The 22,711-nt window shown below is 41.6% G+C and overlaps 1 protein-coding gene across 17 annotated transcripts in view; it reads right to left on the minus strand.

Moving 5' to 3' along the window:
• Positions 1-21,941, minus strand: part of CADPS2 (calcium dependent secretion activator 2) — a 518,420-nt gene extending 496,479 nt beyond the window's left edge. For 3 of the 17 annotated variants that reach the window (XM_078059520.1, XM_078059523.1, XM_078059511.1), the window contains exon 1: positions 21,079-21,802. In XM_078059520.1, coding sequence (XP_077915646.1) covers positions 21,079-21,417 — 339 coding nt within the window. In that variant the 5' untranslated portion in view covers positions 21,418-21,802. Of the gene's footprint in view, positions 1-21,078 lie in introns of all 17 variants that reach the window. The other 14 variants (XM_078059514.1, XM_078059508.1, XM_078059510.1 and 11 more) reach the window with 10 other exon arrangements.
• Positions 21,942-22,711: the final 770 nt, after the last annotated feature.

The following is a 22,711-nucleotide window of genomic DNA, read 5'->3' on the forward strand; positions in this document are numbered from 1 at the left end:
GGGGGCACCAGCGAGATCCTAAGGATCATCATTAAATCCTCATTCACATCAGCCCGTTTGCTTCTCATCGTTTAAACACCGTACAGCCCTTCTAGTTCATCCATTCATGCTCTCCTCCTCTAGAGCTACTGAAACGCCCAACTCCCCACTGCCACCAGTACACTCCTCTTAAACACACAAACCTCTCCTAACAAGCTTTCCAGACACACCAACATGGATTCTTGGGTCCCCCCTTGTCTCACAAGACTCTTCACAATAATGGGCCCAACAATAGCTACAAGAACATGTGAAAAGCCAGCATGTCAACATTTTTAAGATCCCTTTTATGCCCATTATACAAAGATGTCTAACTCTTCATAGAGCACAGTAAAACTATGAAAACAAGAGAAACCAACTTTACAAAGACACATCTTGAATAGTATATACAGTCAAGGTTGGCAAGGACGAAGTGAGACAGGTATTCTTAGACTCTTCATAGGTGTGTATGTATAGATCAGTATAATTATTCAATTTACGGTTGACCCTTGAACAGGTGTTTGAACTGTGTGGGTCCACTTGTATAGGAGGGTTTTTTTTTTTTTTTTTTCTGTAAGTGCAGCTAATGTATTCTCTTCCTTAGGATTTTAATGTTTTTCTCTAGATTTTAAGAATATAGTATATAATATACATAACCTACAGTATACTGATTGACTTTTTATCAGTAAGGCTTCCAGTCACCAGCCAACTATTAGCAGTATTGGGGAGTCAAAAGGTATACACAGATTTCACTGCATGAGGTGCAGGGGGCTTGGTGCGCCAACCCTGTTCTAGTCAGGGTTCAACTATATATTACAAATCTCAAAACATGCACACTCTTAACACCCAGTCTAGAAATATTCTGAAAGGTATACCTTTTCATCCCTAAAAGGTATGCTAAGCTCATGGCATAAATGTTAAACCGGGGTGTGTAGGAAGAAAGAGTACATGACCATTGTTTTTTCAATAGGAAAATACTCAGGATATTATGCAGAGTGGGGGAAAAAAAGCCATGATACAGAATAGTTTATAGCATGATCAATGGCAAAGTAGGCATGGCAACCGTCATGACAAACTGTTCAGCACTCATCACTGTTACCTCTGGTCAGATCCTGAGTATTTTCCTCCCAACTTCTGTTTCCGGACTTGGCTACAAGCACATTATTTCTATACTCAGGAAAAATATATAGAAATATATAGTTCTGGAGATAGTAAAAAATGCAACAGTACACGAAACCCAGGTTGAGCTACCACCACTAAGTGATAACCGTTTTCCATAACCAGATTCAGTGTTCCTTTGATGAAAGGAATTGGAAGTCCTCCATCCATGTGCCCGAATCGCAGGCAATTGGAACCAAGATCAATAACCCTCTTAGCAGTTTGACAGACCCCATTACAGTTTATGAGAATTCAGAATTCCAATTATGAGGTCCTGACATTTTGAGATCTCCTCCTCAAACAATTTCCCATACAACCCCAAGTAATTTCCTTTATGAAGCCACTGTAGAAGATCACAAGGACTTTCAAGTCCCTCTAAGTCAGGCTGTAACTGCACTGGGGCACATCACTTGTCCTGTGATATAGCCACGTACTCCCGACTTCAGTGCAATCCAACCAGTTTTAGGTAAGAGCTCGTATACCAGAAATACAATTCTTATTTTGCAAGGAAAGAAGACCCCTTGGGAAGTCCATGAATTCAAGATCCAAGGGTATGAAAACACAGATCAGAGAATTCTGATACCATCGTTTACAAACTGACCTAAGGCAGACTGCTTACATTCTGAGCAAATACAGAAATAGAAGTAAGATGAGCTCAAAGATCTAACGCGTTTAGTGTGCACACTGTTAAGTGCCATTCAATCCTACTCATTTATTTTAGAAAGCCATTATCTATTTTACCCCTTTTTAACCTTCATGCTCTGAAGAACACCTCAGCAGCTGGTCAACAAGGTTTTGGGCACATTTATAGTTGACATTTTAAACTATTTTTGTGAAGATATGCACACTATTCTGTCAGGCCTCTAAACAGCAATATGTAATTCTGAAATTATTTAAAACACTAGGGGTCTTATGTGCTTTCTCATCAGGGACCTCACAAGTAAAAAAAAAAAAAAAAAAAAAAAAAAAGGCAGGATTTAAGCAAACACTTTAAGGAAAATAAAAGTTGCTTCATAAAAGTTAAAGTGTTCTCATTGTCACACACTTGGCTCTTGGGGGAAATACTGATGTTATTACTACCTACTGAAACCAACACAGATTGATCTTGTCAGGGAGCATGGCCTGAGGGCCACGCACTAGAACAATAACTTCCCAAAGTATTACTGATAAGATTCAGGTCTTTCCTGGACCGTAGCTCATACCCCACAAACTCTTTTTCAGAATATACTCTTAATTCTCCTTCACTACTCCCTTACTGGTGTGCTCTTAACACTGCTTGAAATAGGGGCGCCTGGGTGGCTCAGTCGTTAAGCGTCTGCCTTCGGCTCAGGTCATGATCCCAGGGTCCTGGGATCGAGCCCCATATCGGGCTCCCTGCTCCGCGGGAAGCCTGCTTCTCCCTCTCCCACTCCCCCTGCTTGTGTTCCCTCTCTCACTGTGTCTCTCTCTGTCAAATAAAATCTTTAAAAAAAAAAAAAAAACAACACTGCTTGAAATAATCAAATTAACTGGGTTTTGGTTCATTGTAAGTTTGCAATATTTAACATTAAAATCCCCAAAGACTCCATTTCATAACTGACTGAACTTGGGAATCATACACACATATACTGAAAAAAGTTGGTTAGGTCACAATTTAACGTCTGCAGCAACTGGTTAATGCCCCTACACAAAAACAATGTTGAATGACCAAGTTTCTTTTGAAATCCCTTTCACAGCCAGATGTTTCTATTTCATCATCAGGGTCAGTGGAGACTATGGGCTTTACTCCAGTTAGTACCTCCATTAGTCCACATGGAAGGCAAAGATAAAACTAGTAAGTCATATAGAAAATTAAATCAAAAGAAAGACAGGGAGTATTTTAGTTACACACATAATACAAATACATCGTTCTGTTCTTGGATTTTTTTTTTTTTTTTTTTTAAGATGAGAGCGCGCGCGCAAGCGAGCAAGCAAGAGAGGGAACACAAGCAGGGGGAGTGGGAGAGGGAGAAGCAGGCTTCCCGCGGAGCAGGGAGCCCGATGCAGGGCTCAATCTCAGGACCCTGGGATCATGACCTGAGCCGAAGGTAGACGCTTAACGACTGAGCCACCCAGGCGCCCCAGTTCTTGGATTTTCTGAAGCTAACTTTATATTACTGATACTTAAAGCAAAACCAAGAGGTGGCCAAAAACACTTTAAATAATCTCAAAAGTAGGATTAGAAAATTCATTCACATAGAACCTTGTGAAATTTGTAAGTGTGCTAAGACAGTAGAGTGATTCCAAGGAGCTGCCTCACCTTAAAAGCAACCACCATCCTTTATAACCCAGCCTTTGTCCATCACAAGTTCACAAAAAGAATTTCCTTGGGTTAAAAAGTGTGCCTATAGCCAGATTGAATTAACAAGTACCTAGCACAACAAAATTTTAAAGCTAAGAGATCTTAACATTTTAGAACCCTCTAAAGCTAACATTAAAAACATGAGAAAGGAAAAAAAATGGGTCTTTTAAAAATGAAACCAGACTTCAAACTTTTCATTAGCAACACTGGAAGCTGGAAGAATGTGCATTAATGCCTTCAAAGTTCCAAGGGTGGAGGATTTCAATGTCCAGTCAATTTCTCTATCAAAACAAAGAAAATTTCAAACCCACATAGATTCAGAAAATTCGTCACTCTCTTTCAAAGGTGCATGTGAAAAGGTTCAAACAGTATTAGGAAATGGGAACACAAGCCCTTCAACTCACAAGAACTAGGAAAAGAGAATCCCAATTTTAAGCCTGTTGTTCAGTTGAGAGTTCACATTAGAGTAAACCAGAGGAAGGCTACAGGGGGGACAGATGTGGGGGGTGGGGGTGCGGGTGGGTGAAGAGGTGAAGAGATCAACGTTAGCCATTAGAACAGTGATCTCCAAACCTAATCAGACATCCCATGTGCTGGACTCCCCCCTTCTTCTCCAGATCCATTTTCCCCTATCGTCTACCCAGCCTTCTGGCTTGCAGGACTAATAGGCCCTAACAGCCAGGCATGTTTGCTCTTCAGTTTCTCTTTGGGATTCCCTTCTCATGAGGGACCCGCACAAAATCAGAGAGGGAAATATAGGCTGACAGGAGACCATCTCTGGGCTCACTCGCTACCATGCACCCTTTGGTCATGACTATTCTCCTGGAGACCACAGCCTCTGACAGACAACTTACTCCCACACCTTTGGTTCCTGGTCAGTTCAGGCCCGAGTTCCCTCCGTTTGCCCATGGAGTCCTACAGACAGTAAGGTCTTCCCTCCGTTAACGTTGAGGGCTTCCCCATCCCTCATCTATTCCCTTAAAGCTGCCTGACCCTCTCATTTGTGAGTTGCCCCTTGGTGTGACAGCGATTTCCACCTGGGCCCTAACTCATAAGCCTCCCCCTTTAGAAAAAGATAACCCTTTTGCTACACAAAAGTGAAATTTATCACTAGGTTATAGAATCTGCTCATATTTTCACAAACACAACATCCTAACTGGAATGATAAGATGAAGGGAAATAACATTTCAGATGTAAGTGCTTAAGCTGGTCTAAGAAAATAAACTAGACACGTATACACACATATATAATGTGGAAGTCTGTTTAAGGTAAATGAGCTGGTATTTAATGCAGGTTGTCAACACTACTCCTTTTTGATATTTTCAAGGGTGCAACAGTTCACTTATCCATAAAAATCCAGGAGAATGGGACAATTCAAAATAAGAGACACAAGCATCCTGTATCAGAGACGCAGTCACAGGTACCACTGCTGTCGGGGACATTTCTTCAATAGGGTGAGCAATTCTCAGAAAAGTTCCTAAAAAAAAAAAATAATAAAATTGAATCTCTTCCCAAATTTACCCAGAAGTTGTATTTCTAGGAAGATCATATATATTAAACCCACACAAAAGGGCGCCTGGGTGGCTTGGTTGGTTAAGCGACTGCCTTTGGCTCAGATCATGATCCTGGAGTCCCGGGATCGGTCCCACATCAGGCTCCCTGCTCAGCAGGACTCTGCTTCTCCCTCTGACCCTCCCCGCCCCCCATGCTTGCCCTCACTTTCTCAAAATCTTAAAAATAAAAAAATAAACCCACAGAAAAGACATTTTGTATTTTATAAAAAGCTCTCACTCTAGGCTCAAATAACTATGGAAAGGCTTTACCTAAATAAATGCCCAAAAGGACATTCAAATGCTATGTAGGATGAAAGACAAATTATCATGCATTTCAGGTTTTCTAGAATCCCTGGACCCTACCCATTAAATACCAGTAGCAACCCCGCCCCCCCCCCCCCCCCGCCAAATCATGTAGAAAGCCAACATATCCCACAGAATTTTTAAATGTCTGCTGGGGGTATTTACGATCCCCATTGAGAATCACTGGTTTATAATTTGCAACAACCTAAGGAGACAATGAAGGGAGACAAAATAGAGAAACAAGAACTCAAGTTTCAAGTTTGGTAAGAAATGCAACCACTGCATACTAGGTGGTTTCCCAGTGAAAGATTGTCTTGATATAAACCCCACTCACTAAGCTTTCAGATTCTAGAGTCAACTACTCAAAGTACAGAAATCTTAAGGATTCTTAAAGATAAAATTAACCTTGGGAGGGCATTTTCCTCACAGAAGGGTCTAGGTGCAGGTGTTGTTGACAATGGATTTAAATTCCAGTGTCTGAAATCCCTGCAGTCTCCTGACCCATACACCAGGACAAGAAACAAAACAGGTGATTGTTTCTATTACAAAGCTAATTGTAGTTAGAGTATGGACAGAACAGACCTATTTAACAAGTAAAAAATCAAGGAACTTGAAGAATTAGCATGAACAGGAGAAGCAGAAATCTCCCTCTGCAAGCTCTGTGGCTCGGCTTCCCTCAAGTAGCAACATCTCTTCATCCGAATGGCTACTGTAACCCCCAGACGGAGACAGCTCTTCAGGCCAGTGGGAAAGGGAAGAGGGGCGTGGCAGTGGAGACATTCCCCTCTTGTTTCAGATGCAGAGCCCAAGGCAGGCTGCCCCACCATGGGCCACTCTGGCTTTTTTTTTTTTAAAGGAGCAGGATGGGAAGGGGAAGAGAGAATCTCAAGCAGACTCCCCACTGAGCATGGAGCCCCACATAGGGCTCAATCTCACAAGATCAAAATCATGACCTAAGCCGAAACCAAGGGTCAGACGCTTAACCAACTGAGCCACCCCAGGTGACCCTGGCATATGAAGTTACTTGAGACAGATGCTGCAAGGAGGACACTCAGACCCTGCTGTGCCCCCAAAAGCAGGAAATCATCTCCCACACAAGATGTATCCTCCCTGTACCAGGAGGTAAACATATCTTTATCACAAGAGATGGAAAATTTAGAACCTGGAAGGCTACACAAACAACCCTTTACTAATTTACTACCCTGGCCCAAATTCTGTTTAGAATTCCTTACTAACTGAAGCTCCCCAAGTTCAGTTCTTTGTCCTGTCAATTCCTCTGATTTATTTTCTTTGCCCAAAAAGTGAAAAACTGCCTTAGTCATTTAGGTCTCTAATTATTGGTCCTCTGTGTGCGTGCAATAAACCTTTTTTCTCTTGTTGGTCTGTCCCATGTAAATTTAATTCTTAGTCCAGCTAGAAGACCTTAAAGGTAGAGGAGGTTTCCTTCCCTTCACAGAGAATGGCCCATACGTTTGCACACATCACTTCTCTTCATACCCCCCACTAGTCTGAAATCAGTCTTCTGGCTATGGCTAACTGCAGAAGAAGGTGGAATAGCAGATTCTGATTGTTCCCCAGCCACCAATAATTTGGGGCAACAATTTGTCTGCCACATCCTTGCTCTTATTCTGGCAAGACTCACTTCCTGCCTTCCTCAGTGAAATCTCAGAAGTCTGCATCTGGTCTTCCGAAACTCTGTAAAAACAAAGATATTGCCTGTGTAATTCCTCATCAAGACTGATGCTGCCATAGGATGTGGTCCTGTTCTCATGTAGGAGAAATAAAGTTGGCGTCCTCCAGAGCTTTGTTCTGGACCCACACTCTGGCCGAACATGCTCAGTCCCATGGATAACAAAAGGAAAGGGAGGGCAAGATAAGAAATGTTGTCTTCGGGGGCACCTGGGTGGCTCAGTTGGTTAAGCGACTGCCTTGGGCTCAGGTCATGATCCCGGAGTCCCGGGATCGAGTCCCACATCAGGCTCCCAGCTCGGTGGGGAGCCTGCTTCTCCCTCTGACCCTCTCCCTTCTCATGCTGTTTCTCTCTAATAAATAAAATCTTAAAAAAAATGTTGTCTTCAGCCAGACAGCCATGTGCCTAACAATTCTATTGCTCATAAGAAGGTGATAAGATATTGGAAGCAACCAGTAGAAACCAATAATGGTAAAGAACCGTATTCCAAGTAGAAGGAAGCCAGGTGCTTGTAGGAGCGAACAGACCCTCCCCACTGTGTGTTCTACAGGAAGTAATGGCTAAAGTCTAAAAAGAATGAGAGAAAGTGGAGTGGGTATTTCAGTTTAAGAAGTATTTCCCAGAAGTACTAAAAAGTATGAAGAGTTAAAAAGGCTCCTTCTGGGAAGCTGACCGGCAATGGGGAGGCACGGACAGACTAATTCTAAGTCCCAAAAGTTTTGTGTTTAACTACATAAATATGTAATAGCCTAGTTTCAGCAAATTATAATCTCAAAGTAGCACTATTTTACCATACTGATTATTTAAGCTCAAATACATTACATCATGGAGTAAATGCTTCCTATATCATACACCACCTCTGAGGCGACCATCCTATTCAAACCTGAACCATTGCCCGAACCTCCTAACTGGTCTTCCCACTTCTTGTCCCTACAGCCTATTCTCAAGGTTATACAACTTTAAGGGGGTGAACAAATTCCACATAAATGGTGGTCACTGGAGTTATGCAGAGTATTTTCAGGTCAAAGATCCTTTTAGATTTTTAATCTGGTCACTTCTTGTATCGGCTCAAAACTCAATAGCTTCCCAAACTTAAATTTTGAACGTGTTAACACGACTTACAGAAATGTAGGTGAGCTTGCCCATGCCTATCACTCCAGATTCATGCCTTCTCCACTTTCCAGTTCTCATCCCACTCTAGCCACTCTAACTTCTTTGCTGTTCTTCCCAAATTTTATTCCACCTCAAAGTTCTTTATACTTGCTGTTAATGCCACCTGGATGTTCTTTCTCCTCACCCTACACCCCATTTTCAAATGGCTCAAATACTTTTGCTTAATTCAACCAATACCTGCTCCTCAGGGAGCCTTTCCCTGACCACCCTACCTAAACTAACTAGGGATGCCAAACCCCCTTCCACAGTCACCGGGTCTTAATACATGTGTACTTGTTGATAATCATTTCTACTAGAACTTTCATGAGGGCTGTTTTGTCCACACCTACACTCCCAGTGCCTAAAATAGAGCCTAGTACACAATGCCTGTTTAAATATTGCCTCAATATTCGCTGCCTAAATGTAATGGGCTTCATAGAACATTTTTCTAAGTGAAAATGAGAAAACAACAACAAAAAGAAAACCCCTTGAAGATCTACTCCATGCCAGGCACTGTGCTAGGTACTTTTCAGAAGTTTTCTAGGATCTTCACAGCATCCTGAAGTATCCATCCTTTTTACACATCAGACAGTAATCTAGAGAGGACAAGGGCAGAACCCTGCTCTGCTACATCTAGGGGCCTCCCATAAACAAGACTGAAGGTTGGAAAGGCAAAGAGGAAGAGGACAACACAGGAGGGGCGAGAGATTACCAACAAACTAGGAGTATTAACCACCTTCCATCCCACTTTTATGTATTCCAGCATTTGCACAAAATCTGATAGTTTTACACACAATTGAAGTTAAGAACTACTAAACCAGTAAATACCAATTAACATCAAAGATCTGCTATTTGTTGCGTACTTTATGTAGAGCTCAGCTGTACCACATTTGAAATCTGCTTATCAATAATTTTAATCTCACTTGCATAAAGCACAAGACATATGCATGTACATCTATACGTTTATATTTATATCGTTCCTCTACACAACAGTCGATACAAAGAACAGCACGGAAGCTTAGTTTTGGGTGGCAAAGCCACCCTGTAGAACTCAAGCTGTTCATTAGATAATGTAAGAAAGGCTGAATTCAGCACATGAACTACAGCTTAGAAATAACATGAAAAGTGGATTGTGAAGTTAAACCTAAAACGAGGTGGTAGTGTCATCTCTATATTGTTGAATCCAAGTAGCATTTCCAATCCCCATCTTACTTGACCAGGAGCACTTGTCCTTGTTCTCGACTTCATTGTATTAAATAGTTTTCTTCCTCAGTTTGACACACACCATGCTGCCTTTCTTCTAGATCAGCTGCCCCTTCTCCATTTCTTTGTCAGCTCAACCTTCTCTCCCCCTTAAATCCTAAAGTTCTAAGATCAACGCATTAAAACCTCTTTGCTGGATCCGCTTTTCTACCATATCCTGGCCCATGATTTCAATTACAATCCACGTGACAATTCTCAAATTTACCTCTTGTACCCAAATCTCTCCTGAACGCCAAACAATTGTCCTTTTGATCTCTACTTATTTGAAGGACCACAAATTCAACATCTCATGTATTAGGTTTTAGCTCCCTTATGGCATGGTCTGTACTGGATTAAACTGTATATCCCCACATCCCTTCTCTCACATATTTGTAAGAGTGAAAAAGGAAATAAAGTCCAAAGCTTAGGATTTATAGGAATTATGGGATTGTATGCTTGAAACATAATTATGAAAAATTAAGGTTATTAGGACATTTTGGCCTCCCCCAGTCATTTCAGGTATACTGTTCTATCATGGAAAGCAGAATGGCCCTCTAGTTGAAGCAAGGTTGAGAGAACAAGAACAGGCCTTCTAGTTCTCTACCTCCCACTGCTCAAGAGTACATAAAGTCCTTCTGGTGAGGAAAACCAGAGCTTCACAAATGTAGGCAATAGGGGTCTTGTTATAATTCAGAATGGTTCCTGAGGATACTCAGCATTTTGTAAGCCTTTTTGGCTAAAGCAGTGTTTGGAGTTTTAAATATTTTTCTAGAGAACCAAATTAAAATAAGATTCTCATCTCTTTAAATAAAATTTGGAATATATTTCCTTAAATTTGTGAAAGTAATAAAAATACAGGTTTCATAGCAGAATTTAATTTTCCCAGCTTCCAATATTCATACAGATACATGAAAGTATCTTTAAAGGAAATACTGCAGACTGAATATAAAACTGAAATCCATTCAGATGAACGTCCACTAACTTCATAACCCATGAAGAAAACTAGAGACATAAGCTTCTTAAAACACACATGCTCTGCCCAGTGAATCAAAACAATAAGCACCACCATGAGGAAGGCATAAGATTTATATCCTGTCACTATCTGTCCCTGGCTCCAAGATGGGAGAGTTCAAATGCCATGAAGACAAAACAAAAAGCAAAGGAAACCGAAAACACAGAACAAAAGGGAAAATAAGATGGATACATTGGCAATGGTTTCAAGCTCTTATAAAAGCAAAGACTAGGCAAAAATTGTATTAATTTTTCTCAATATAAAATAACCTCAAAATGTGTGTAGGCACACATGCATATGCAGATGTAGGTGTTTATATGTGTGTGTATATATAGGTGAACAGGAGCAGGTATATTATGGGTGTCAGTATCTGATAAACTCCAACAGTTTAATTTCAACTTTAAAGTTGGACAAAGTAGAATTCTTGTCCAGTACTGCACTAAATGAATCAAAATCAGTGAAAAGGAACTCCCTTTAAGTATATACTTATCTTTATACTATTAAGAATTTAGCAAAGCTTTTGAGTTAAATACTTCTGGAAATATAAAGTAAAGATAAAATTATAGCCAGATAACACAGTACTATAAAGACAAGATAGGAATGATTACTATAAAACTAATGATTAGATGTATAAAAAAATCCTAAAGTCAGAAAATTTGCTTCATGATTTGTGACAGAATACTAATTGGGGTGTTTGGGTGGCTGAGTTGGTTACACATCAGACTCAGGTCATGATCTCGAGGTCATGGAATCAAGCCCTGTGTGGGGCTCCGCAGTCAGCACGGGATCTGCTTGAGATTCTCTCATTCTGCCCCCACCCCCACTTGCACTCTAAAAAAAAAATTAAGTTTTTAAAAACTTACTAATTATACTACAAATAGTTCAGTGAATCACGTCAACATAAAATTAGAAATTAAAAACTTCCAACAGTAGAAATTTTTAAATATTCCAGTTAACTGTATTAATACTGGTTCAAGAGAAAAATAAGTAACATTAGCAAAAGTCTAATATTACAAACTGATGCCAAACTGTATCTAGAGGTAAATTCATAGCTTCATATACTTTCATTTTATTACAAAGCAGAAAATAAAAGGATCCTAAGCTGCCAGATAAAAGAACCACATTTATCTTACTCAGCCCCTCCCCTCCAAAAAAAAAAACCTTAGGAAAAGAGAAACTATAAAAGTTTATGAAGTTAACATGTACATTTATAAAAACAAGAGTATCTGGGCTGTTTTTCACAGATTTTTTATTTATTCATTTGAGAGCGCGTGCACGCATGCTAGTGAGAGCAAGCAAGAGCACAAGCAGGGGGAAGGGTCAGGGGGAGAGGGAGAAGCAGGCTCTCTGCTGAGCAAGGAGACCAACACAGGGCTCAATCCCAGGACCCCAGGATCATGACCTGAACCAAAGAGATACTTAACTGACTGAGCCACCCAGATGCCCCTCTAGTCATTTTTTTAAAGAAAGGATAAAATCTGAAGACTGAAAACTGTAGAGAAAACAAGAGATATGTCCAACTATGTTAATATACCTGAAAATCTAGAAATGGCCAATTCTCTGAAGTCATGATCTTCATATCTGAATGTGGAATAAGGAGAATATCTAATAGGATGAAGAGGAAAAATCCAAAATAGATTCTGGATATAGTTAATTTCATGAGTGAAGTCTTTCTGCTGTCAAACAAGCATCTGTTATCTTATATACCAAAAAAAAAAAAAAAAAACCTCTTGAGAAAAGTTTATATTCCTCACTTAAGACTATTCCTTAAAAATCAAACCTGTTACAACAGCCAGCATAGAAAATGACAGACCTTTCTAAATACAGGTAAAAAAAAAAAAAAAAAGAAAAGTCTAGGGAACTGGAAATCAAGTGTTCTTTAAAAAAAAAAAAAAGAAAAAAACAAAACCACAATCAGGGAGCAATTACCCTAGAAATGTAAATATGGTTTAATATGAAAACTAGGGGCGCTGGGTTGCTCAGTCGTTAAGCGTCTGCCTTCGGCTCAGGTCATGATCCCAGGGTCCTGGGATCAAGCCCCGCACCGGGCTCCCTGCTCCGCAGGATGCCTGCTTCTCCCTCTCCCACTCCCCCTGCTTGTGTTCCCTCTCTCGCTGTGTCTCTCCCTGTCAAATAAATAAAATCTTTAAAAAAAAAAAAACAAAAAACATGAAAACTAGTCACATCAGTAAAATTAAGTTAGGCAATTACCTCAACTGATGTCAAGTAATTTGATAACATTCAAAGTCAATTCCTGGTATCTTTATCCTCTTAATGTAATAAATAGTGTAACAATAAAGAATATTCTAAAATATTAACAATGTATTCCTTGGTAGAATACCAAAAGCATTCCTCAGTAAAGCCGGGATAAAGACAAAGGTATGGCAAAAAATACACTATTCTGAACATTCTTACTAGTGACATCAAACAGAAAAGGCAGAGCTACTGGAAAGAACAAGTCATTACTATCAGAAGATTCAGCCACCCACATAGACAATCTAGAAGGATCAGATAATCATTACTGAAACAATCAGTAGTATACAGTAACATGATCAGTTAAAATCAAGTTAGTTTAGGGGCGCCTGGGTGGCTCAGTTTGTTAAGCACCTGCCTTCTGCTCAGGTATTGATCCCAGGGTCCTGGGATCCAGCCCCATATCAGGCTCCCTGCAGGGAGCCTGCTTCTCCCTCTCCGCACCACCTCCCATCCCCCTGCTTGTGCTTTCTCTCGCTATCTCACCCTTTCTCAAAAGTCTTTAAAAAATATTAAGTTTCTAAAAAAATTTTTTTTAAATAGCGTAGTTTAGAATTTAACAGTAATAGAAAAAGATAAGCCACAATAAAAAATTATAAAATGTTTAAAAATAACCTTGGTTATAAACCTCAGTCTACATAATGAAACCTACAAAACTTCACAAAGACATAAATAAGAGGCTTTACTAAGAGATGTTTATGTTGCTAGAAGAGTGAATTTAGTAAAATAGTTTCCCCCAACAGGCTTAAAAAAAAAAAAAAAAAATGATAGCATCTAGTCTGGAGCATATCCATCAGTAGGCACTAAACTAAGCACTTTATATATGTCATCTAATTTAATTATAACAAGAATTCTATGTGGCCATTATCACCATTTTACTGGTGAAAAAGCCAGCACCCAAAGACAGGAAATGCCATCCTCATACAATGCATGGATACTACTGAAGAATGAAGCCCAGGCCCTCTGAAGACAATGATCTCCTAGCTGTTTCAATACTGCTGCAATTAAGAAAAAAAGGGGGGTTGGGGGGGGGGGGGGAGACAGGATGAAAAGAATTTGACAAATGGGAACTAATCCCACCAGGTTATTAAAATACAGGATTATCCTAAATCAAAATTATAGGATACTAGCAATAGGAAGAGCTAGATCAATTAGAATAGGTAACCTAGGGAAAGATATAAAGAAAAACATACAATCTGTAAGTTATTGAACACTAGCCTGTGAGGGAATTTCTGCTTGTTTTATTCTTTACTGTATTTCCAAAACATCTGATAGTATTAAGTAGAGGCATAATAAATATTTGACCAATGAGTTAATGAAGGAAACAATATGAACTTGACTTACAGCGTAGTAATGGAAGTAGAGCATAATCAATTAGGCTGCAAGAATTGCTTAGCCATTTAGGGGAATAAGTCAACTCCTTGCTTCAAACAATTCTAGATGGGAAGTTGTCAAAGAAACTCAATGTTAAGGGGAAAAAAAAAAATCAAAGTAGATCTAAAAACAGTAAGAGATTATAGAAACCCCCTCCACAAAGGAACGCTATCCTCAATGTACTGATAAGAGTTCGTATCAGTAAAACCAGTATCTCAATAGAAAAATGGGAAAAGGATATTAGACCATACACATACATTCATCCTCACAATCAGCTAAGAGCAAGTTAACTATCATCTCAGCTACCAGACTAGAAAGATAGCCTTTAAATTGGTCATACCCTTTGCCCCAGTAACATTTTCATTGTAAAGATTCATCACTAACTTGAAGGTTAGAAAATGAAAATATTCAAACCATAAGGTTTACAAAGGATATAAAATTTCAAAAAGACCATCAATGATGCCCTACAAATAGACTCCCAAACGCACACCAACTTAACCCACTAACGCTATTTTTTTAAATTTATTATAGTTGATACACAATGTTAGTTTCAGGTATACAACACTGACTTGACACTAATATAACTTGAAATAGGTTTTCCATACTGTCTACCTAATGCTAAAATGTTGCCAAAAGACTACACAGAAATATCAAAACACTTAGAACTGTTTAAGTACTTCACTTAAAAGACAATTATTTAAGAACGCCTCTGAAATTTACTTTTTGAAAGACCTTTAGGTACTACCGCATACACAGGAGAAATATTCCTCCCACTAATGATCTTGAAAGACCTTGGTGAAATTTACTCTTCAGTTAGGCATTACTCAGTGTCAACTCCTACTCTGAGATTTCACTATACTCCCCCAGTTTATTTTGGGATGGAAGGCAACACTCAGGCTTACCCTGAGCATCCTATATTTTCTGTTGCTAAATCTGGGATCTGTGGTTTTATAGTGAATTACACAATTGCAAATGCAATTTAATCGCCTCTAGCATATTACCTAATTAAAGACCTTTTTAGAAGTCTAATATGTACCAGTTTCCCACTGTATTGATTCAATAAAGTCTAGAATATTATTTGGATAGGTTGGTTCCACGCTTAGAGCATCCCTGCTGCCTTTACCTTAATATGGAATACTGGTTTAATTACTCAATCTCTCATTACTGCAAATACTTTCACCTTGCCCAGGTTAAAATAAGTTCAGTTCCCTGTAGCTTTAATGACAACAAGCAGCCGTTCTCAACCTTGGCTGTACACGGGAATCACCAAGGAAGCTTTAGACTACAACCTCAGAGACCAAGTTCATTAGTTAGGGGTGCAAATTGGATGATGGGATTCTTAAGAGCTCTCCAGGTAATTCTAACACACACCTGAAGATAGAAATCACAGGTTTTTGGTTTTTTGGGGTTTTGTTTTCAAAGGAAATCCTACCAAACTCCTTAGCTGATTTTGAAACAAAGGGACCAAAACAGTAGTCCTAAAATGAAGTGTTACCAATTTAGGACAATAGTTTCATAATTTGATTTCTAAACATTCCTAACTTTGGGAAGGTGCCCTTTGTTCCAATGATACATCCACTAGTCAGTCATTAGGACTTTTATAGCCTAAAGATTGAAGCACACAGGACTATGCGACCCACCACTTCCTTCCCAAAGGTCTAAATAAACTTGAAATGCATACGAAATAGCACAATCATCCAAGAGGCCTGCCTCACTACCAAATGATAACTGGTGGGATTTTCCACTCAGAATTTCCGTATTTCATAACCTGGCAATTAGTTTTCATTTTAAAATTCTTTAATGACCTTACAAACTGTGCTATTTATCTTGTGAGTGTACAAATAAAGGGAACGGTTTCCATTAAAAGAAAAAACTAAAGAGGGAAAACAGAATTACGTTATTTTATTTCACTTTATAAGCCGTCACGGTATATCACAAGTACAGCTGATTTCATTTTTGAAAGAAGCCAATGCCAATATCACTTAATCCATTTGAGTTCTCATTAGCACAACTCATTCCATTAAATTAAGTGCTATGGCCTCAAGATACCCTGTGGAGGATTAAAGGAATTGAAGCAACATACATCTTCCCAAGATACTGTTGAAGTCCAGTCTGAGGTTGCTTTAATGTGGTTTCCACCTCACTCCCCAGAGGACAACATATTCCTGGTTATTAAAAGCCAACATAACCCATCCCCTTCTACATTTGCACCATCATGTACCAAAGCCTCAGGAGCACATGGGATTAATTATCCTAACTCCCAAAGAGGGTGGCTTTTTTAAGACTTTTGTATCAGCTGCTGGAAACCTGCAAACAAGAAAGCAAGGCATACTACTGGGCTCCTAAACTGCTGGTCTCTCAGGTTTGATAGCGGCATTAACAGTTTTGCTCGGCCGTCCTTAGTTCTGTACCAACAGGTATTACTGTTTTTATGGCTTCCTTTACAAGGGTTGGTGGGGGATCCTGGAGATCTCAAAAAGCATGTTTGGGGGGAGTGCGTGGGTAGCTCAGTCGGTTGAAATGTCTGACTCTTGGTTTCAGCTCAGGTCATGGTTTCAGGGTCGTGAGACTGAGCCCCACATGAGGCTCCAGTTAGAGGAGGGTCTGCTTGGGATTCTCCCCCTCTCTGCCTCCCCATGAACACTCACTAAAATAAAGCAAGGGGCGCCTGCGTGGCTCAGTTAAGTGTCTGCCTTTGGCTCAGGTCATGGTCCCAGGGTCCTGGGATCAAGTCCTACATTGGGCCCCCTGCTTGGTGGGAGGCCTGCTTCTCCCTCTCCCACTCCCCCTGCTTGTGTTCCTGCTCTCGCTGTCAAATAAAATCTTAATAAAAAATAAGGCAAAACCCACATGTTTAAGAACATTAGTTTCCAAAGATTAGACGACTTTGCTTTTGTTCCTTTTCCCCAAACTATACCTAATTCTTTGAAACATGGACTAAATCGGACACTTCCACGTATCCAGACAAGTTTTTGTAAGATACGCTCTGCTGAGAATACATCAAGGCCACAGTTGTAGCTTCGGCACCAAAGAGGGGCAACACAGCACTAAGACAAGGACTCTCAGCATAACGTAAGGGATGCTCAACCTTTGTAAATCTGTAGGGTTTTTTTCCTAGAAAACCGGCTCTTTCCCTGAACTTGGGGGGGATCATCTAAGCAGTTAACTAAGAATTAACTTAAAGACATAAGGGGCTATCATTTCCAGAGATAAAAAATGGCCGTTTTATTGTAATGGAACATTCAGAGGTCAGTTCTAGGAAAGAGCCTACTTTGTTTTTTCACCCAATACTATCTATTTCCCTATAATGCACTCTTCCTGATCAGTTTTACCTAATGAGCTTACTTCCCCCACATGTCATTTCACAGTATTTGCATACACTTCCCAAATTTAGAATTAAAGGAAAATTATGCAAAGTGGTGGGAATAATTATTCTATACGAAGGTCTAATAAGTCACAATTTAGTGATTACAGTGGCCATGCACATAAAATGCAAAGAACATGAGTATATGATTCATACAAAGTTATTAGGTAATATTTTCATCTTTTTAATTCCTGCTTATTTTTAAATAGTTGGCTCCTTCAACAGCTGACTTTACTAAATTCAATGAAAACAAAAACCGTGCAACCACTCACTAGAAACCTATGGACACAGCTAAACTATTAGCACTTTAAGTCCTGTACATCTAAGTGGAGACCTGTAGTCTAAGCCCATATCAGTATGAGTGAATGTACTTAACCTCTACTATGGTGGCCATTATGTTTGCAGACTCTTCCTACCTTCTAATCACCTGTTCACCTGTTTTTTCCTACAGGGTCCCCAGGTTTTCCAAAGGCTCAACAAACTGCCTTTATAGTTTGCCTTATGATGAAACAGTTGTGATTATGTGTCACTGTTTTGTAGTTTCAACACCGATCCCACCTTTAACCAAAGATCTAGAGTCCTACAAAGTTTATTGCTGTGGTGTTCGGATGGTGCAAAGGTAACCAAGGTAAATAAGCATCAGGCTTAGGCACTTCACAGCTGAAGTCCTTTTCCTATTAGTGGTTACTTCGTATTCGTATCACATATGAACCCCTGGGTATGTTCGTTCAGGTGGTGTGACCACCGGATACGAAGCTTTGTCAGTACCCGGGTCCAGCCATCAGTAGTCACAGGGCCTAACGGCCCTATTTTCCAGCCAAAAGCAAAGGCATGTTTTAGTCAACTGAGTTTAATGCTACTAACCTTTCACAAATAACTCCTGGATAAAACCCCTAACTTGATTTGTGGGCCTTCTAGCCAAGAAAGGGAAAAAGACAAAACAAAAAGCCCCCAAACCACAATGGGGCTCAGCTCTAGTTCACGGAAACGCACCTGCCCTTAACAGAGAGCTAAGACAGTCAAGGTAAGGCTCTTCTGTCATTTATAGAATGAAGACGCTTTTAGATCTCAATTTGAGAGTTTCTAAAATTCTCAAACTTTTGAGTAAGCAGCAATATGCATTTCAACAACATTTAAGCCTTTAAATCCGTTTACTAAGGGTGCCTCAGTCATTAAGCACCTGCCTTCAGCTCGGGTCATGATCCCAGGGTCCTGGGATCAAGCCCCACATCAGGCTCCCTGTTCAGGCAGGAAGCCTGCTTCTCCCTCTCCCACTCCCCCTGCTTGTGTTCCCCCTGTGTCTGTCAAATAAAATCTTTAAAAAAAAAATCCTTTTACTAGATACCTAAACTTGAAGATACAGAAAAATATACGATGGATTAGTGATTTTGCAATTACGCTGTTATTTTTATATAACCCAACTGTATAATTCAAGACTTAAAGTTTTTGGCATTAATTGACTTGTGCAAATTCACAAGAATATGAATTCCCACTTCACTGTCCTAGGAGGAAACCTACTGCCAAGAAATGCTCCAGCTCTCTTTAGTAAGCATATTAAAAAAAAAAAAAAAAAAAAGAAAGATGGAGCCTTTTGCATAAGGGAAATACACACTTAGGCTGTTATAGGGCCTCGCCCTTAATAAAATTCACAAAAGTTAATCTGACCGTATGCAATTCTCTCAACATTTACAGAATTGAAGTCTCCAAGCATTCCAAACATTTTTGCAGAGATCAGATGATGAGATGCAGGGTTTTGTTTGATTTGGTAACACCCGGATAAGGTTATAACAATAGTTTCCTTAGTATTATGAATGTACCTGTTTGAAAGTTGAAGTTCTGTAGAAACTTTTTAAATAGGAGTCAGATCTGCAGCTATGAAAAAATGAAAGTTTCAACAAAATGTGAAGTTAGCACAGTATCAGCTACCAGTGTCTTTTTATAGAAGAGTCTGAACAGAGATACCATTAGTTTAACCATACATTTTACTATGTTATGTTAATCACCATACATTACATCGTTAGTTTGATACATTTTTATACTTTAATACACTAAAAATAAGCTTAAATGACGTATGAATGATCAACGTGATGACTGGATGACATTCAGATGCATTTTATAGAACCACATAGAACACAGGCCAAAAGTTACCTACACTTAGTTAAGGACTACTGAAGTTGAAAGCTGCTTGACCTATGGGAGTGGAGAAGCAACAGGTAACTGCAATACAAACAATGAGGAAGTACTTACCTATGAGTGGGATGGAAGGTACACAAGAACTCCATGGGGTGCTCACAACCGACCTGAGGAATGGTAGCTTCAATCGTGCCAATTGGTTTGAGATTAGGAAATGGTGCCTAGATATATTGCTCTCCTCCAAAATGAGGAATTTGCCTAGAGGGTACCAACATCTTTTCCAGCTCTAGCCTTGTGACTGAATTACCTACGGGTTAGGTTCTGGAAGGATCTGTAATCAGGTGACAGCTGTGGAGAATCCTCCCGTAGGTACTCCCAGAGAATGAAGGGTTCAAAACAGCTTTCTTGGTTTAGGTGTGTTTTTTAAAGCCTGGATAAATGAGGGTGGGAGGGTGGCAGGAAGACTGCCTTTAGTGGAAGATGTAGTGGGGTTTCAGAAGGCAGTTCAAAAGCTTTCCAAATTTTTAAGAAATGCCTCACATGCTTAATACTTCAGAAAACACCTATGCATCTAAATATGCCTTGGGCAAATTACAAGCTCTCTGGGTCTCTAGGTATTGTCCAACTAAGGAGATAGAATGATGAGCCTAAAGGTTCAGGAGAAATCTATTAGAAATATTTACTAGACATGTTTTATTTGGAACATTTACCCGATTAGGGCAATTTGAGTCATGACTTTCATCTGTTACAGTACCTTAGACCCATGGAATCTGGTTTTAAAACTAAGGTCGGAAAATATTACACCTGGAACTTCTGATCACTTTGAGATACAAAAAAAGCATTCCTTATTAAGTGGCAATGTGCCAATCCTTTGTTTTTCATCAATAGTGCGTTTCATTAGGCCTGCCCAGACCAGGAATTACCAACCTACAGCATCTCTTCAAAACTGCGTACCCTCTCCAAGGTTTGGATTTGAAGTCCTAGTTTTACAGCAGTATAGGAAGCTTAACTTTTTTTATTCACTGGGGAAAATCTCTACCCCTTCGCCCTAGTGAAGTCTTCTCTAGCTAACAGAAGTGTCCAGATTCCACCTGCTTCGCCTAACTACAGTCATTTACACCCACAGCAAAGTCCAGCTCCAGCTGAACTGGGTGGACAGGAATGCACCACTGCTGTTAGAAAATTAAGTTGATGGGAGTTGCGTTCTAACCTGGCCGGAGCGGAGCCCCACCGGGTGCAACCACCGCACAGCCCACGTACCGGTTAGTCTCACGGATGCCGAGCTGACAGCTTCTGCCAACGAGAAGGGGGGGCTGGGGGAGGACGCGTCCTCTGCAACCCGATACCCAGCCAGCTAAAGCACGATCTTCCCTTGAACCTCGAAGACCAACAAAAATAGTACCCGCGTTGAACAAGGGCAGAGGGCAAGCGACCCAGAGCTCTCCCAGGAGAAAACTCCGGAGAGGAAGAAGTGGCGGCCGGAGGCGGCCGGTCCTGCGTGCAACTCACCTTCTGCTGCCTCCGGGCCATGTCGGTGGGCTGCTTAGCGTTGAAGGGGTACGCGATGCACCTCACCACGAAGACGTAGAGCTGCAGGCGGATCCTCCGCTCCTGCTCCTCATCCAGTTGCCTCTCGGGCTCATCTCGCTCCTCGCTGAGCACCGAGGGGCTTGGGCTCACTGGTCTGGGCGCGCTGCCGCCGCCCGCGCGCCCCGGCGCGTCCCGCCGCCCTTCGCGAGCCGGGGCCGGTGGCGCTCGCTGCGAGCCGCCGGCCGCCACCAGCACATCGCGGCTCTCCTCTTCTAATGCTTCGTCCGATTCCTCTTCACTGGAAGACGGGTCCAGCATAGTGCTCGGGGCGCCCCGCCGCTCAGCCTGCGGCCCCCAGGCGCCTCACCCACGGCAGCTGCGCCTGCCGGTCTGAGAAAGCCTCGCGGCTGGCAGCAGCGGTCGCAGAACGAAAGGGAAACTGGCCGGAGCTTTCCGGACACGTCGAGTTGGGACCGGAATGTTTCCTACCACCAGGGCGAAAGGGGCGGGCAGGAGCTGAGAGAAGAGGGGGAGCCGCCGGGATTAAATAGGCGGAGTTAGCGTTGGAGGTGAACGTGAGCGCCTCGTGAATTCCTCGGCCGGCCCGGGGCCCGCCAACCCCGTCATCCTGCAACGCCCGTGGGCAGAGGCGGGGCGGCCGGAGCGCCCGGGCGCAGGTGGGGAACCTGTGGCTCCTACAACAAGCAACACGTGGAATAAAATGTTGAGCGGGCGCGGGGTCGCCGAGTGCGCGTGCGCGCGCCGCAGCTACCGCCGGGGCCCAGGTGCCGGATACCGGGGCGCGCAGTTTGCAAAGGCAGGGAAGGGCTGGACGTGGTGGCTCTGAGTGCGCACACCCGGGGTTGCTTGGACTGCCTGGACCCCCACCACACGTCCTTTTTCTCCCACAAGATTCCCGAGGAGCAGGAGGACGGGGGCCAGAAAGCTGCCCCCATTCGCCACCCCCACCCCCCACCCCCAGGTGAGGAGAGCGGCCGGAACACGGTTCAGACCCGAACCTGATGCCCAGGCTTGAACCCAAGTGCGTAAAAGTGGGGCCTGAGCCGCTCACCTTAAAATAACGTTGGGAAGAGACTTTGAAAAGTCTCTCGCTCTGCTCTGCTGCTGTTTGACGCTCTTGCTGATAGTCCAAATTACAAAGTCAGAGGAACGTTCCTGACAAGAGGAAAAAAAGAAAACAAAACAAACACGCGAGGCTTCCTTTTTAAACTGTTTTTATTCCCGCAGACGCATGAACAAGATAGAATTTGTATTTGCGAAATGGCACTCAGGTTCAGCTCACACATAGCTGGATTATTTTATAGGTTGGGATGCGGTTGACTCAAAACAGGTTGTGTAGTGTAGACATATATCCAACAAATATTTGAGCACACGCCCGGTGTCCAGCACTGTTAGCGTTTGGCCGAGCCCACGGAGCACACAAACACTTGGTTATTGTTGGTTCTGGCCTCAAGTGGGCGTCTCGAGGCTGCACCTGAAGCCTGTCTTATCTGCACAGATTTTTCGGTCCCAATACCGGAACCACCTGGGAGTTTGTTCTGGTGACTGTGTTTCTGATGTTCTTAATCCGGAGGAGAGGGGGAAATAGAAA

This window comes from Halichoerus grypus, chromosome 12 (genome assembly GCF_964656455.1).
Source record: "Halichoerus grypus chromosome 12, mHalGry1.hap1.1, whole genome shotgun sequence".
Lineage (NCBI taxonomy): Eukaryota > Metazoa > Chordata > Mammalia > Carnivora > Phocidae > Halichoerus > Halichoerus grypus.